We start from the raw sequence: 16162 nt of genomic DNA on the forward strand, positions 1-16162 counted from the left end.
TGGTGTGGCTGCTCTGTTAGGAGTCATAGGGACAAAGTACTCCAGGAACTTTGAGGTGGTGGCTCCCAATAAAGCAGCAGGTCCTGAGTAAGGCCTCTTCCCTTCCTTGAAGCCCCACTCCTTAGGAAAGGTAGGACTGAAGAAAAGTTTTTGGATGCTGTTGCTCTGAGGTGTTCCTTGACATGACTGGCTCTGAGAGGGCCAGCTTTCTTCATTCCTCAGTATTCTTCCAGGGTTTTGTCAGAGTGATTGTAGAAGCTCTATCTGGCATGTCACTTCTGGTTAGGCACAAAACAGCAGAAACAAACAACTGATAAGACTTTTTTTTACCCAAGAACATAAGCACAGAGATGGGGTCTGAACCCCATAAGCTCAAAACTAGTCCTTGAACCTGTAGCTTTCTGTTGCAACAGCGGTTTCACACATTAGAGTCACAGGCCGTATGTTGTACTCACCAGGTAATAAACTCCTTAATAAAGTGAAATTATGCATAGTTGTTAGGTGTAAAATGCTTACAATTAGCAAGCCTAAAGTTTTAGACAAAGTCTGCTTTGAAACCAAAAATATATTTCTTTATGAGGAAAGATTTTTAAAAATGATTATGAATATGATCATTTAAATATTTTTAAAAGATTTGAAGTACACTAACTTTTCAAAACATATAAAACTAATATAAAACATTCTAATACAATGATGTAAATGAAATATATTCTGCTTTTTAACCATCTTGGCCGGCTGATGATATCTCTGGAAATCCCAGTGTTGTCTTGCTGGATCCCTTCCCAACTGGAGTCCAGTATAATGCAGTATAAGACATTATTTTAGAATGAAGGGAAAAGGGTGTGAGTACACAGTCAACTAGGAATTTGTTTTCAGTACCAGAAAACTGCCTCACTTTCTTGTTCCCACACAGCGTTTACTTAAATTTTTCCCCTCTCTTAAGAATTTATGAGGAGGAAACATGGTTTGTTGTGGCAACCTGCTTAAGGACCAGAAACTTCTGGTCATCTATTGCAAATCTACCAATAGAATTCATTCTACCTTTTTCTTCCCTCTTCTCTCTCACTCTCTCAAAGGTGCAGTTGTAATTTGTTAATAAAAGACTCTGTTGTTTTAGGTATTTGATACCATGTAATCACATCATGTTCAGCCAAAGATGGGCTGTGAGGGAAAGAGACTGGTATTCCGTTTCTGCTGCTAGACTTCTTGCTTTGACTCCAGTCTGCTGCTCTAGTGGGATTACTCTGGCTTTTGAAAAGCAAGAAAAAGATTATATCTTGTGGAGAAAGAACATACAGGGGGCAGGTAAGTATTTTACTTGTTTTCTGAATGAACAAGCTTTGTGTTCAGTTTTTCCTCTTTTTCTTCTCCCCTGTGGATTCAGGTACTGTATGGTCAGAATCTTGAAGTTCTGATTACAGTCTTCATTTCTCTCATGCAGTGTTTGACTAGCTTCTTATTCTAACTTGAAGTAGTGAAACACTTGCTTACCATATGAGTTTTAATATAGGACACTATATTAGATTTTCATTTAGGACACTAATAACTCTTAGAGATGAAAAAGTGACCCAAATGATGATGACATTGAGTAGGTTGAAGAGTGCTAGGTCAAGATCTCATGCTTTCTCCTCAGCCTAAATTGTCTTTCATTGTGTGCATAAGATCTAGAATTCACATTGGCTTGATCCAAATGGCAGGGGGTAGAAGGAAAATGCATGTAATCACAAACCTATAATTGCTTGCACAAGGGTATGTGCAAGACTTTGGATAGTATTATAATAGATTATCTGAAAGTTTTAGTGTTTATGCCTACTTAACAGGCTTGTGTAGTTTCTGATCTTAATATAATTTGTGTTACACATGTGGAAAACCCTCTGCAAAAGACTCTCCCAAAAGCTGAAAAAAGACAAGACAAAACAAAACATGTTTTGACCTTGTTCAAGGTGTTTTTTCAGGGATCTTACATATGGAATAGGTTTGGTTTATTACTTTAAATATTGCTAATATCTAGGCATGCCTGCTCTGCTTCTTATATTGAAGAAAATAGTTATTCAGTTATATGAATGGCACTAAATTGATTTCTATTTAATATATTTATATTAGTTGTAGATAGGCCATTTTTTTATTTATTTTTCAATTTATAGTCTGCCTTTTTCCTACAAAGGACTCAAGGCAGCTTACGTCTCCTCCTCCATCTTATCCTCACAAGGTAGGTTGGGCTGAGAGTCTGTGACTGGCCCAAAGTCACCCAGTTGGCTCCATGGCTGAGCGGGGACTAGAACCCAGATCCTCTGAGTCCCAGTCCCATGCTCTTAACCACTACACCACACTGGCTCTAAATTTTTCCTTTATAGATTGTACTAATAACTAACAATGTGAACTAGTCCATATTTCTGGAGGGTCCTTCATGAATGACTGTATCTAACGTTCGCTAGTTGTGAACTGCCTTACCAGGAGTTTGAATTATTAGTTGATGGTTTATTAAAGGAATTTATATTTAGACATTCCACTGGAGACCAAGGCCAAGATCATCTACACTAGTGTACTCCCTATCACAATGGATGGGTGTGAAGCTGGACAGTGAAGAAAGCTGGCAGGAAGAAAATCATTGCATTTGAAAGATGATAGGAGAGCTTTGCAAGTAGCCTGGACTGACAGAAAGATGAGCAAGTGGGTTATTGATCTAATCAAGCCAGAGCTTTCCCTAGAAGCATAAATAACAAAACTGAGGCTGCCATACTTTGAGCACATCATGAAAAGGCAAAACTCCCTGGAGAAGATGGCCATGCTAGGGAAAGTTGAAGGCAGAAGAAGAAAAGGAAGACCAAATATGAGGTGGATAGACTCCATAAAGGAAGCCACAGCCTTGAATGTACAAGAGCTGGGCAGGAGTGTCATGGATAGAACATTTTGAAGGGCTTTCATAGTGTTGCCATAAGTTGGAGATGGCTTAATGGCATGTAACAGTTGCTACTACTGCTACTATTTAGCCTTTCAGGGTAAACTCCCACCTAGGTAGTTGCAAGTAAAGCAACACTGCCTTATTTAAAAAATTAGAAAACAACGAACATTAATCATGGCCCTGTGAAGGGAGGGAGCAGCCCAGGTAGAACAGGGGGTTTTGAGTTTTTCCTGCCTGTTTGCCTTTATTCCTCTTTCTACTGGGATCCTTCCTATAAGGGAGATAATGGTAAGTAAAAAAAAATGTTTCAGGATTAGAAATGTGTACTCATGCACATATGAGACATTTGCATGTAGAAAAATGTTATCTTTGAGCTGTGCTTTTCACGGTGGGAGAGAGTAAAGGAGGAGAGATGTAAGTAGTCCAGAAGTGGGTTGCATATGGAAAATCCACATTCAGATCCATGCTCTGTCATAGACTTATCAAGGTAGCTTTGGGCAAATGCCTTTCTCTCAGCTTAATGTTGTTTTCACAAAGTTATTATTTTATTGTTCATTACATTTCTACCTTTCTTCCCACAGCGGGTCTCAAAAGTGGCTTATACAAATACAGAAATTCTTAATGAACATAAAAATAAATATAAACTATAATGGGCACTATAGTACAAATAAAAATAAACCCCATAAAACTTAATCTAAAAGCAATTTAATATGATAAGTATATGCCTACAGTACACAAAAATATATCCCCAACCCTGCCTAGATGAATACCACAAAGCAGCCCACAACAATTGGGCCATAAGTAATATTCAAATTCCTGGAAAAATAAGTACATCATGAGATAGGAAATGAAATCCAAATAAAGAGGAAATTAAATCTAAATAAGGGGGGAGCATCCTCTGTTGAGATTCATTAAAAGTACAGCCTGTCATAAGAAATGTCATCCATGCAAACTAATAAAACTTGAGTTGATTGCCCAAAACTTTTGTATTTTTCTACAAGGGCATCATAAATATCTTAGGACATATTGGTCATAGGCCAACTGAACAGATTTATTGGAAATTTTGTGGAAATTGCCTTCTCAGTGACCAGTGACATGATCTTTTCCTCCTCATTGTTTCTATGTTTATGGCTGACAATTTATTCAGATGGAGGAAGCACTGCAATACGAATGAAAAAAACTGCACCTTTTAATGGTGAAACACATTTCATTTATCTTCTTGTTCAAGGTAAACTGCTGCACTGAAGTATTACAGAAACACTGAGTCTCTAAACTTTAGTAGGATCAAGAATTGCAAGAACAGTTTCTTAATAGGAAAAGAACAAAAGTAGGTATTCATTCAGTAGTACTAGTATGGAGTAGAGTTCATTCCTCCAGCTGTGATAAACTGAAAGGCTTGGTAGATTAGCCCTCTTTCTGGACCAATAAAGAAGTACAAAGACTGATGAGCCTTTGTTGACAGTGAATTGGTAGGGATCACTTTGCTCTGAACTACATTATATGGAACTTATTACCCTATAGGAGCTGGATATGCCAATATAAATTGGCACCAGAGAGTACTGCCAAAATAATGGGGATGAAGATGCTTCACATTGCTCACCTGCACCCCTCAGATAGGATATTGGTTTTAATTTTTGCAAGAGCAACACAAATAATTATTTCCTATTATTACAAGCTATTAACTCGCAGGAACTTGAAAATCCTTGGACTAGTTAGGCAGAAAAGCATTGTTATGAAATGATATGAACAATTTAACAATGATGTTTAACTGCAACTGAGTACAAAGAAGCAACGGATAGAAATAAATGTCATGTTTCTCATTAGCAGGAGAAAGCTGGTAGGACCAAACAAGATCTACATTAGCACATGGAGGTTATCTAGCCTATGAAGACCTAATCTTCCTTCTTTGGTTTAATAAAGTGTGCAACTGCCTTTGCATAAATATATATTCTGTTGAATGGTAGTATATATTAGTGTGATAGACTTTGGTGATAACCTTGTAACCAAGCTATTATTTTAAAAGCATCCACATTAGGTGCTTCTTTGCATTACTGCTGAAGACCCTAACTATGATTTGCTACTTCATTTCAGGTTCCCTTGAAGAGTCCTCCAAGAGTGGTATTGCAGACTCCACATGTATTGTGGAATATGGGAAAACTGTTGATGTTAGTTACCTACAATACCTTTGGGATGCTCAAGCTCTTATACTCCACTGCATGAAAGATTGCCAGGTTTGGTCTGCTCCATATGATGGTGAAAAGCCTGATCCATGTACATTTATTCAAACACTGGCAGAGGAAGATGGCAAAGACTTAGACCAGCCCATTATCCGGCTCCAGTACAGAACTCCAAATAATTGTAGTTCCCCTCAGATTACTTCTTTGGGGGAGAAGATGCAGCTGGAGCTGGAGTGGGATGATAGCTATGATACTGGCATTTCTCCTGGATCTGACTCTCCACAGCATGATAATGTAGGGATTGTGAAAACACAATGTCCTGTGGAGCCACCAAAGCACATTCAGGAGATGAAGAAAAATGCAATCATGTTGATCAAGGGGTCCTATATAGAGGAATCAGACTTTCAGGATGATGTTATGGTTTACAGGTTGTGTGCCCAAAAGGATGTGCAGGAAGTGGGCAGCCTAAAGGAAAAAGCTTTACAGTCAGAATCTCAAAGTGCAGATAATCCAAAGGTTTTCCCTGCCAATGGTCCACTTAATAGTTCCCAATCGGATTCAAATATGGAGCAGAGCAATGGGAAGTATTCAAATTTGGAAAATGACAATGGAAAAAATTCTGACCTGACCAAACAGACAACAACTGAAATCAACAAGACTGTTGAACCAACCACACAGTGTGACTTGGAACTGAAATCGACTTCCCCAGAACCAGATCACAATGCTAACATGAGGTTGCTGAGTCCAGAGAGTGAAGATTTTATTTCTCAATGTGATAACATCATTAAAGAATTGGATTCTAGCTCTACAGGTTTGGTAGAACTTAAATTGCTTATTCCTGATTCAGTCTCTCCTGTGGAAGAGGAGGAAGACTTTGAAATTTTTTCTGCTGATACTCCATCTGCAGAAAGTATGCCTTCACCCTTTGGATCAAAAGATATATGGTCCAGCAATCCTGCAAGGTTGCAGAATATTCCATTTACAGGTGGGATTTTTCAACTAATTAAACTTTTTAATACTGTCCTGGCTGGAGGAAAAAAACATACAAATAGGAAAGGTTCATTGCCTTATATTAACATTGAATAGTATCTCATGGTATGTTTAAGATTGTGACTATATTGTTTGGCTTGGATTTCAGAACTTTGACCATTTCAATTGCTTGGGATTTACATTTCCTGTACAGAAAATCTGCAACAGCAACATCATGTCAGGGGATGTTTCTATATATTTGAAGGGAAGGGGTAATATTGCTATTAGATCAGGTGCTACGAAAGAGCTAGTGAAGCAACTACAAATGGAAATCCTGTGTATTATTTGAAAATAAAGGTTAGAAGTCCTGTGCTAGCTGCTTTTGATTTTCACTTTTGAGCACTAGATGGCAGCTGTGTTGCCATTCATTATATACATCTGCCCCATTTTAAGTACATGTTGAGGCATCCTGCTCCCCAAATATGAAGTGTGCCTAGCATTATATTCCATCAGTTTGGTTCTAGTGTAGCATTTACCCATAGGGTTATGTAGCAGTAATAGCAAGGTACACTGAATTTTGGTTTAGCAATAGTGGTTGTTACTTGTGTATTTTTTGTAGCTATTGGAACATACTTTATTCTGAACATCTTATATCCTGGTATTCTAGGATACAATGATTAACTGTATTAGAAAAAATAAAAAACAAATAATATTTCCAAGAATAGTGGTAGTTGGAAGTGTCAAATATGTGCTTATAATGACAACCAAATATTTATTTATTTAAGCAAATGCTCGTTTTGTGTTACTCCTTAATTTAAAATAATGTTACATCAACACTTATCTGTTATAGCTGGATAATATAAACATGAGAGGAATTGTCCAGATAATATGGCAGGGGTAGGGGGGATGAAGAGCATGTGAATTGTGGCAATGTGTCAAATAGCTTCATCCATCATTTAAACTGGATTATGAGCATATTGCTATCAGATGTATTAATCTGGTCTAGAAACAGTTTTCATTCTGCTGTACAGTTGTATGACAATGCACAAGATAATTAGCTTAACACTTGGATTTCTTTCTGTAAGATTATATCATTGAAACCAAGTTTCCCTGTTAGGGGAATGCACAGATTATTCTCCCCAGAAGACACTGTGGATGTAAACAGATCTTTGTATGTGGCACTAATATTTTAGGTTTGTTGAGAGAAATAGCATCCTTTCTGTCTAATAAGGCATGCAAGGCAAGCCCCAATCCATTCATCCACCAACAATGACACAATCAGCATTTCAGTAATGGGAATGTAATGTGACAAATAAAACTTTTATTATGAATAGGACCCCAATTAGTTTTATGTCTGTGCTTGCATGGTGAGTTTTGTATAACATCATTAATTTTGATCCAATTAGTCTGTACTACTTGCTTAGCTTGTAAACCTCTACTTGTCACCTGAGAGTCTTCATGTAACAAGGTACAGTACTTGAAACTAGCTTAGTGGTGATAAGGCCATTTATATGTATCATGGTTAGGTCATCTGTGCAGTAAAAGCCCCTTTCCAGCCAAACAGTATATCAATTTGCAGAACAGTTCACTATTCAATTACCGTGCTTCTATATTTTTTTCTTAGTGTCTTTCACATGGTTTCCATTAGCAGTAACACCCATCATCACATTTATCTAAAAAGGAAGATGATGAAGAGATTGTTTTATATGTGTGTCTTTAAAAAAATGGAAGATCATGTCTTGCAAGAACATGACTATACTTTAGAAAAGGGTGCAAACAATCTGATTAGGTTGAACTTGGATTTGATTCATGGATTATGCATAGGGCAGCATGGCTATGTTACAACAGCAGTGGTGTGCTTCAGTACTTTTGTCTCTGTGACACTTTTTGTTTGTTTGCTTGTTTATTGAGTAACTAAAGTTAACTCTCAGTTGACTGTGGATTCTTACAAGGAACATGGAAGGCTGAATAACCTGATCCTAAGGATATTAATATTACCATAAGCATAGCAAGTGAAGCAAAAAAGTGCTCTGCTTGCCATAACAAACTGTCCTTTAGCAGACAATTAGCCAGCAAATTAAAGAAGAGACACTGTAGATACCTCCAAGCCAAACAAAATAGCATAAGACTGCCATAAGATGAGCAAAAACATGGGCATGGAAGTACCAGTGGGTTAGTGATAGCTGTGCCCTCAAGATGGAATTGAGGCCATTATATATGGAGCTATGCACTTTCTACTTTCCTCCCACTGCACTTAGCCAGGCTGGAATAGCAGCACATGAGATAGCAGCAAAGCATGGCAAGTTATAGATGGTCAGAAGGAACAGAAAGAGGTTTTCCCCTGCCTTTCTCTGAAACATGCTAGGAAAGGCCAGAGTAGCCCTTGGGAAATACAGTTTCCTAAAGAGCTACTTGATTTAATCTCCCCTCCCCCGCCGCGAAATTACTTTTGCCTAGGGCAACTGCTAACATGTGCCAAAGGAGAAAAAATGTGTGTGTGTGGAGGGAGAGGGAGGGCTTTCTTCCATTTGCTGAAGTCATGTGCCATAGCCATTCAATGATTGAGCTTCATTTGGGTCATTTGGTGGGTAAGAGGTGGGACAGAAGGGGGAGAAGTAGGTAAGGAGCTGGGAGGAAGAGGTTGAGGATTTAAGGCAGGAAATTTAGGGGGAGGGATTTAAAAAAATACAGTTCATTTCTGAATCAGCCTGCTGCAGGTTGTGGAGGGCAACAACCTTTTTTGTTAGATTCCAGTCTGTTTTGGTATACATGCCCCCTGGCTAACCAGAATTAACCCAACTTGCTAAATTGTCTGGTGTGCTTAGCATGTGATACACAACACAGCATCCTCCCTCACCTCTATCTTGAGCACATGAGAAATACCTGTCCCTTCTCCAGTCCTATGGTATTTTAACAATTAACTGTATCTTTGTATTTTTTACTCTGCAGGACCATTTATTAGTGTGGTATTATCAAAACTGGAAAACATGTTGGAAAACTCCTTACATGTGAATTTGCTGCTCATTGGTATCATTACTCATTTGGCCAGTTACCCACAACCTCTTCTCCGTTCTTTTCTGCTCAATACCAATATGGTATTTCAACCTAGTGTACGGTCATTGTACCAGGTACTTCATTATTGTCTAAGATCAATGTTGTTTTAAATATAGGAAGTAGTTAATAATTCTTCATACCCTTTAATGTATGTTTTAATCAACTGCATCAATGTACATGGTGTTCTGCAAAATAAGCAAAACAAAAACAAAAAAACCAACAACAAAAAACCGCTCTTTGCTGCAAAGAGTTTACAATCCCGATTTAGAGAGCCTTTGTGCTATTGAACTGGATAAAAATGTATTTGAATGTGATGATGATGATTCTTTAGACCCTAGAGAGAGGCAAGAGCATTACAGCATTAAAATGCCAGCTTTATGTTCAGTTTGTTGTTTTACATTTTGCCTATTTTAGAATAAACTCCTTAGAGCCTTACTCTGTGGTATTGGTATGAGAAAACTGGAGATCTCTCCATTTGTCTTTGTTGTTTTTAATTAAGTCTCATTAATGTGTGACAGTTTTAGAAGCCCCTGCTTTTTAAAAAAGAGATTTTGCAAATATTTCACCTTTAAGTTTTTATTTAGGTGTTGTAGAACAGTGCCTTAAAGTTGATGCATTAATAATGATGTGCAGATAATGGCAATTTGAGTGTCCTTAATGTGATTTTGAGAGCAAGAGATACAGTGCCTAGATAATTCAGTATATAACCTATGTGATAAAGGTTTATTGTTGGTATTGTTTTGGCAGGTCCTGGCATCTGTGAAAAACAAAATTGAGCAGTTTGCTTCTATTGAAAAGGATTTTCCTGGCCTTCTCCTGCAAGCGCAACAATACTTGCTTTTACGAGTGGACATGTCGGATATTCCTCCAGAGTCCTTGACCAAAGGCAAGTTCTTCATAGGATAACATATAACAATATGCTCTACCAACAGTTCCTGTTCTAACAAGATCTGAGTAAATGAAGAGGAAGCAAAGTATACACCAGTATGCAAACATATTCTTGATTGCTTTAATATGTTAGATAGAAAATTGGTGGCATTAAGTATTTATAAGACATCCCACTGATCCCCTTCTTTAAAGATCCCAAAGAATAGAAAATGTTTATCATGTGGTTATTTTGTGCTTTGTATTGGTGGTTCCTGATCGCTTAGTTGGGTGCATTATTCATTCAAGGTAGAGCTGGAAGGTGCATGGGAAAGGTAGGGGTCTTGGAAGCCTGAGATATCTTCTCACATCTTGTGGAAAATATGTGGCATGATATCAAGTCTGTTTACAGAGCTGTCCAATGATGAGAGTTGCCTTTAGCCCTGTGGTTGCTGTCTTTGCAAAATAGAGTAAAGCAAGGCTCTCCCAAAATTTTTATCTTGTTGGTAAAGATAAGATTAGATAAGATATTAAATATATAAACATCATAAGAAACTGCCCCATCCATGGTTGGATTATTTGTCCATCTGTTCCAAGAACTGAGGCTGTGGTATTTACCATCACCATTTAACTGGACATGTTGGGGATCGAACTTGGGACCTTTTGCATGTGCTGTATCAGACAGACATGTTCCTTACTCTCTATTATATGCTCCTGTTCCCTCAGGAAACTAAGGGCAACATACACTATTGTCTTACTTTATCTTTACAGAAACCCTTTGAGATTGAGTAGGTTGTCCCAATAAGTTTCTTGACTTAGCAACTTTTAGATCAGATGATGAAACCTTTCTCGACAAACAGCTTTTAACTATAATTTTCAACTCCTGAAGAAGATACCGCCTTTTTCTTCTCTACATGGCTTGCTTTATTTTTAGACTGACCATGTGACTGAGAGGAAACATTTATAGCAAGAAAAGGCTCTGCAGTTTTTGCATTGGTGTAAGAGATGAGCATGTGCAACATCTTGTGAATGTGTCATCTCAAGTGGAGTAGACTATGTTAAAAATAAGCCTAGCCATGTTCCCCTCAGGGTGAAGGAAAGAGATGTTGTATCTTATCATATGGAACAGCTTTCCCCCACTACAGCTGCCTTTTGAATATATTGCCACAGGTTCTAATGTCAGCTTTCACTGCAGCAACCAAGACACAAATAGGGTATTAAAACTAAAGCTCATGTGAGCACCTTCATGTTCTGCAAGTCACTTTCAACAGCTGCCTTTATAGAATCCTCAGACACCTACTTAAGTGTCTTAACTTTAAAGAAAATGGTTTGGGAGATTTTTGCACAAAAAATGTGTATTGGGAAACTCAAAGGAAATCATCCATGAGCACTTGTAACCAGTTTTCTTAAACAGGCCTTTAATTCCCTGAACAACTTTGTAAACTTTGGACTTTATAAAGGTCTTCTTGCACAACTATTAGTGTGATGACCAAGAAGATGTTGTCTATATGCTGCACTGGAATGTCACCTGTCAAAGATAACCTGCTTTTCTAAGCAATTTCAAAACGTGCTTAGTCGTTGGGCACATTTATTTATTTATTTAATCTCTTTTCACCCGCAGCCAGAGCTGTGCGGCGTGTGGTTATGGACTGTTAGGAGCATTTATTAAATAGAAGTTGTAGAAGTACAAGTAGCACAGTTTTCCTATTCCTATGTCCGTAATGGGCTTACCATTCTAATTCAAGCTGCAAACATAGAATTGGATTAGAATGCAGCTTTTCTTGCCTGTGGCGCTGAGTGAAAGAGCCCCAAGGTGATTGAAAAGATGGGAAGCAATAGTACAGCGATCACACAGCAGTGTGGTAGCTGTTGTGCTGTTGGCATTGCACATGATGAGAGGAACAAAAGCAGCAGCAATGCCCCCACCCTGTTCTCAGCAGAGGTGCACAAATTCCCTCCAACTTCCCTGCCTTCTTAACCTGCTGCCTTCAAGATACTTCGGACTAAAACGTCTATCAGCCTGCTTGGAAGATGTAGATGGATATCTGAACGTCACCAGCTTGGAGAAGACTGTACCACTCAAACAAATGCATGTCCCCATGCTCCCATAGCAACCCTTGCTACCGCAGGAGCTCTGCAGGGACTTCCAACTGAAAAATGTGGAACAACAAGCACTAAAGTTGCTCCAAGAGTGCTTAATTAAAACAGGAAAGGGGACTTGGACAGAATCTGTGCACTTATCTATTTTCAAGCTCTTGGAGTTGAGAGGAAGAAGGAGGACTAGAACTATGGATAGCAGTACCAGTAATCAAGTAAGAGGCAATTTGTCAAGCTGATAATGCCTAGAAGGGCAGGCAAAAGCTTAGAGAGGAAGAAAGTGTTGCTAAATTTTCCAGAAGGAGAGCAAGAAGCAGAGATAAAATCTACCTCCTTTCCCTTGACCCAACTACTTGGGAGACTGGTGATGACAGTAGTCCCAGATCTGTGTAGGCGCACTCTTTGTCTTAAACAGGAATAGAGAAATGTGCCTGCTATCACTTTCTACTCCCCCTTTCTCATTGCTGCATTTCGTGCTCCACAGCCCAGAGGCAAAGACTTAGTTAACCTGCATCCCTGTTATGTTTGGGGCATCTGAGTCCCATTCACTCAGCTGAGCTTCAGGAGCAGACCTCTGCTCTAGTGTCCAGACTAAACAGTGCCACTGACTGCTGTCTCCAAATTATTCAGAATGGTGAAATCCTAAGCTAACTATAAAGAAGTCCACTGTGGATAGCTCTGAGTTATATTTTTATTTTCAAAGAAAAGAAAGTACATAACATTATGAAAGGGGTGGAAGAAATGAATGAGTATTTCTCCCCACCGTTTATGTATGTTGGTTGGTTATAGGTTAAGGTTTATATTAGTGCAAATGCAGGTAACTTGTCATGCAGTATGTAATTTCTGTAAGATGCAGTGATGCAGCTTTTAGACAAACTCATGTAGCAGTAAGTTTGTTAGCTTCCATGACTACAAAATAGCTAAATAGAAGCAACACCTTCAGAGGCAATATACTGGATCATCTGGAAAAGAGTGTAGTCATTTAGATGTTATGTGAATGCAGGTGTTGAGAAAGAATCTTCTGGACAACACTGCAAATGCATTCCTGGGATTGCAGTCAGTGTTCTGAATTCAGAATTGATGTCCTGCACCCAGAAGCCCTTGTTAATCACTGTATTGTTGGACCATTCGTATATAGCTGTTGTGGAGATGAGTTGCCATTAGAAGCTATGTTAGAAATGATGGGTAATGTGTAGAACCTTGCGAGAACACTAACTATAGTGACAAATTGCTGGATTGTGTAAAAAGTCACTCTTATTTTTCAGAGCAAGCCTGTTGTCTTTGTTTGATTTAATGTGATGCTTTTCAGCAGTGTTGTGAAATGGGAGTTTACATCTCTCATTCTATTTAAGTTCTATTTTAATCTAGCTGCATGTCTAATAGTCTTATTGACATCCTCTAATATTAGGGGGCCTGCAAAGCCATCACCTCCTACTTAATGTGTTCTTAGCATATCAAGAGTATATGCAGTAACTAAGATGTTTATCAGAGCTTATTGGAATTGAAAGCTGTAGTCCAAAAGCCCTTCCTGTGGGGCATGGTAACTGTCCTATAGATTTTGAGAGACAGCTTGATGTATAAATGCTGGGATCCAGTGAATAACTTAGGTTCATGTTAGTGGCTTGTGCTATGGTACCCTAGCGGATATTACTGAAACTGCTGACTTGCATAACATATCATGATTTTGAAGCATGCCTCATTTTCAAAAGTAGTTTTCCTGGGTCATCATGTTAGAGGGGGAACAAGTCTAATGGTCCTTTTGGGAAATGGAATTAGTTTTATGGCTCTTTGAATCTTAGCACTGTTTTATGTGTCTCCCAAGGACTTACCATGAAATCTTTGCCTATCATATTCTTAACCTTGCTTCATCTATGTTCAAAATACATATTCATGCTGTGAGAGTGCTCTGAGGTCCTGTATTGGGGTTGGACCTGATTTTCTTATTGGCCCTTCCAGCAATAATACTTTGTGATTCTCTGATCAAGTCCCAATATTCAGTAAATATTTATTCATGAAGTTTTGATTTATTTCTGTTTTAAAATACATTCTAGTTCTTTTTCAGACCTTCTTTCCTACATCCCCTGCCACATTTTTAGGCTTGATCATTGCCTAATTCTTCTGTATTGAGCACTTTTTGTTCACTATGAAGCACAGACTCTACAGTTTAGTCCAGGAAACAATCCACTAAGGGGAACTAGCTATAATGGTTGGACATGCGGTTTTTGGTGTGGTGTGGTTTTTACAGGGTGACATTTTTCATGAAGTATCATAATTTCATGGTTGGTTTTAAATTGTTCTTGTCCACGATGGATTGTTCTGTCATTGGAACCCAGCAGGCAACCCCATTTAAAAGAGGTGGTAGTCCGACCAGTCCTAAAGAAGGCATCCCTGGATCCAGAGTTGGCTGCCAATTATAGACCAGTGGCCAACATCCCGTTCCTGGGCAAGCTGCTAGAGCGGGTGGTGGCGGGACAACTCCAAGCATTCTTGGATGAAACTGATTATCTGGACCCATTTCAGTCCGGCTTCAGACCCGGGTATGGCACTGAATCTGCCTTGGTCGCCCTGTACGATGACCTGTGCAGGGACAGAGACAGGGGGAGTGCGTCCCTGTTAGTTCTCCTGGACCTCTCAGCACCTTTCGATACCATCGACCATGGTATCCTTCTGAATAGGCTAGCGGGATTGGGAGTTGGAGGCACCGCGTGGTGGTGGTTCCACTCCTATCTCAACGGCCGATTTCAGAAGGTGGTGTTGGGGGACTATGGCTCTGCGCCATGGCAGTTATGCCATGGAGTTCCGCAGGGGTCCATTTTGTCCCCCCTTGCTATTCAACATCTACATGAAACCGCTGGGAGAGGTCATCAGGAGGTGTGGGCTGCGGAATCATCAGTACGCTGATGATACCCAGCTCTACCTCTCGTTTTCCACCAATCCAGTAGCTGTGCTGAACTGGTGCCTGGCCGAGGTAATGGGCTGGATGAGGGCCAATAAACTGAAGCTCAATCCAGACAAGACGGAGGTCCTGTTGGTGGGTGGTTCGGGCCTCGGGATGGGGGACTTGGGCCTTGTCCTAAATGTGGTTGCACTCCCTCTGAGGGACAGGGTTCGCAGCTTGGGAGTGCTCCTCGACCCTGAGCTGTCTTTAGAAGCTCAGGTGACGGCGGTGGCAAGGAGCGCTTTCCTTCAGCTTCAGCTGATCCATCAGCTGCGTCCCTTCCTGGAGAACGATTGCCTGGCGACAGTGACACACGTGTTGGTAACTTCCCGATTAGATTTCTGCAACGCGCTCTACGTGGGGCTACCCTTGAAGATGGTCCGGATACTTCAATTGGTGCAGAATAGAGCTGCCAGGCTGCTGACGGGGACTGGGCGTTGTTCTCATATAACCCCAGTTCTCCGTCAGCTGCACTGGCTCCTGATTGAAGTCCGGGCCCAATTCAAGGTGTTGGTTATGACCTATAAAGCCCTCAATGGCTTGGGTCCTGGGTATCTGAAGGAACGCTTGTGTCCATATATGCCTTCCTGCCCCTTGAGATCAGCAACAGATGCCCTTCTCCGGGAACCCTCTGTGAATGATATTAGGAGGGTGAGTACCCGGAGGAGGGCCTTCTCTGCGGTGGTGCCCCACCTATGGAATGCGCTCCCCAGAGAGGTCTGCCTGGCGCTGTTGTTATTTGTTTTTTGGCGCCAGGCTAAGACCTTTTTATTTAAAACTTATTTTAAGTGTTAATTTATTGGCTATTTGTAGGATTTTAAAATTTTTAAGCTGAGATGCACCGGGTTTTAATATTTTTATTGTATAACTTTGTTTTTGTTGTAAGCCGCGCCGAGGCTTTGTTGCGATGGGGGTGTCATAAAAATGTTTTAAATAAATAAATAAAATTATGCATTGTCAGGAGTGACTATAAAGTTATATGGCAAGTATGACAAAATATGCTGCTCCTTGCTTTTGTGATGTCACTGCTGACTGCCCTTCCAATGGTACCAACATGACACTTCAGAAGGACTGGAACTCATTCCTTGGCCTTTTATTTTTTATTTTTCAGTGCCTCAAGATCTGCAACTGGAAAAGAGCTTTTTAATAAACACACACACA

At 39.7% G+C, this 16162-nt stretch overlaps 1 protein-coding gene across 1 annotated transcript in view; it reads left to right on the top strand.

The window, feature by feature from the left end:
• The window catches only part of FHIP1A (FHF complex subunit HOOK interacting protein 1A), an 87283-nt gene that overhangs the window by 65491 nt on the left and 5630 nt on the right, over window positions 1-16162 (top strand). The window contains exons 8-11 of the mRNA XM_044430893.1: window positions 1118-1305; window positions 4994-6064; window positions 8998-9176; window positions 9850-9988. Coding sequence (XP_044286828.1) covers window positions 1118-1305; window positions 4994-6064; window positions 8998-9176; window positions 9850-9988 — 1577 coding nt within the window. The remainder of the gene's footprint in view (window positions 1-1117; window positions 1306-4993; window positions 6065-8997; window positions 9177-9849; window positions 9989-16162) is intronic.

This window comes from Varanus komodoensis, unplaced genomic scaffold (assembly GCF_004798865.1).
Source record: "Varanus komodoensis strain SLA01 unplaced genomic scaffold, ASM479886v1 scaffold21, whole genome shotgun sequence".
NCBI lineage: Eukaryota > Metazoa > Chordata > Lepidosauria > Squamata > Varanidae > Varanus > Varanus komodoensis.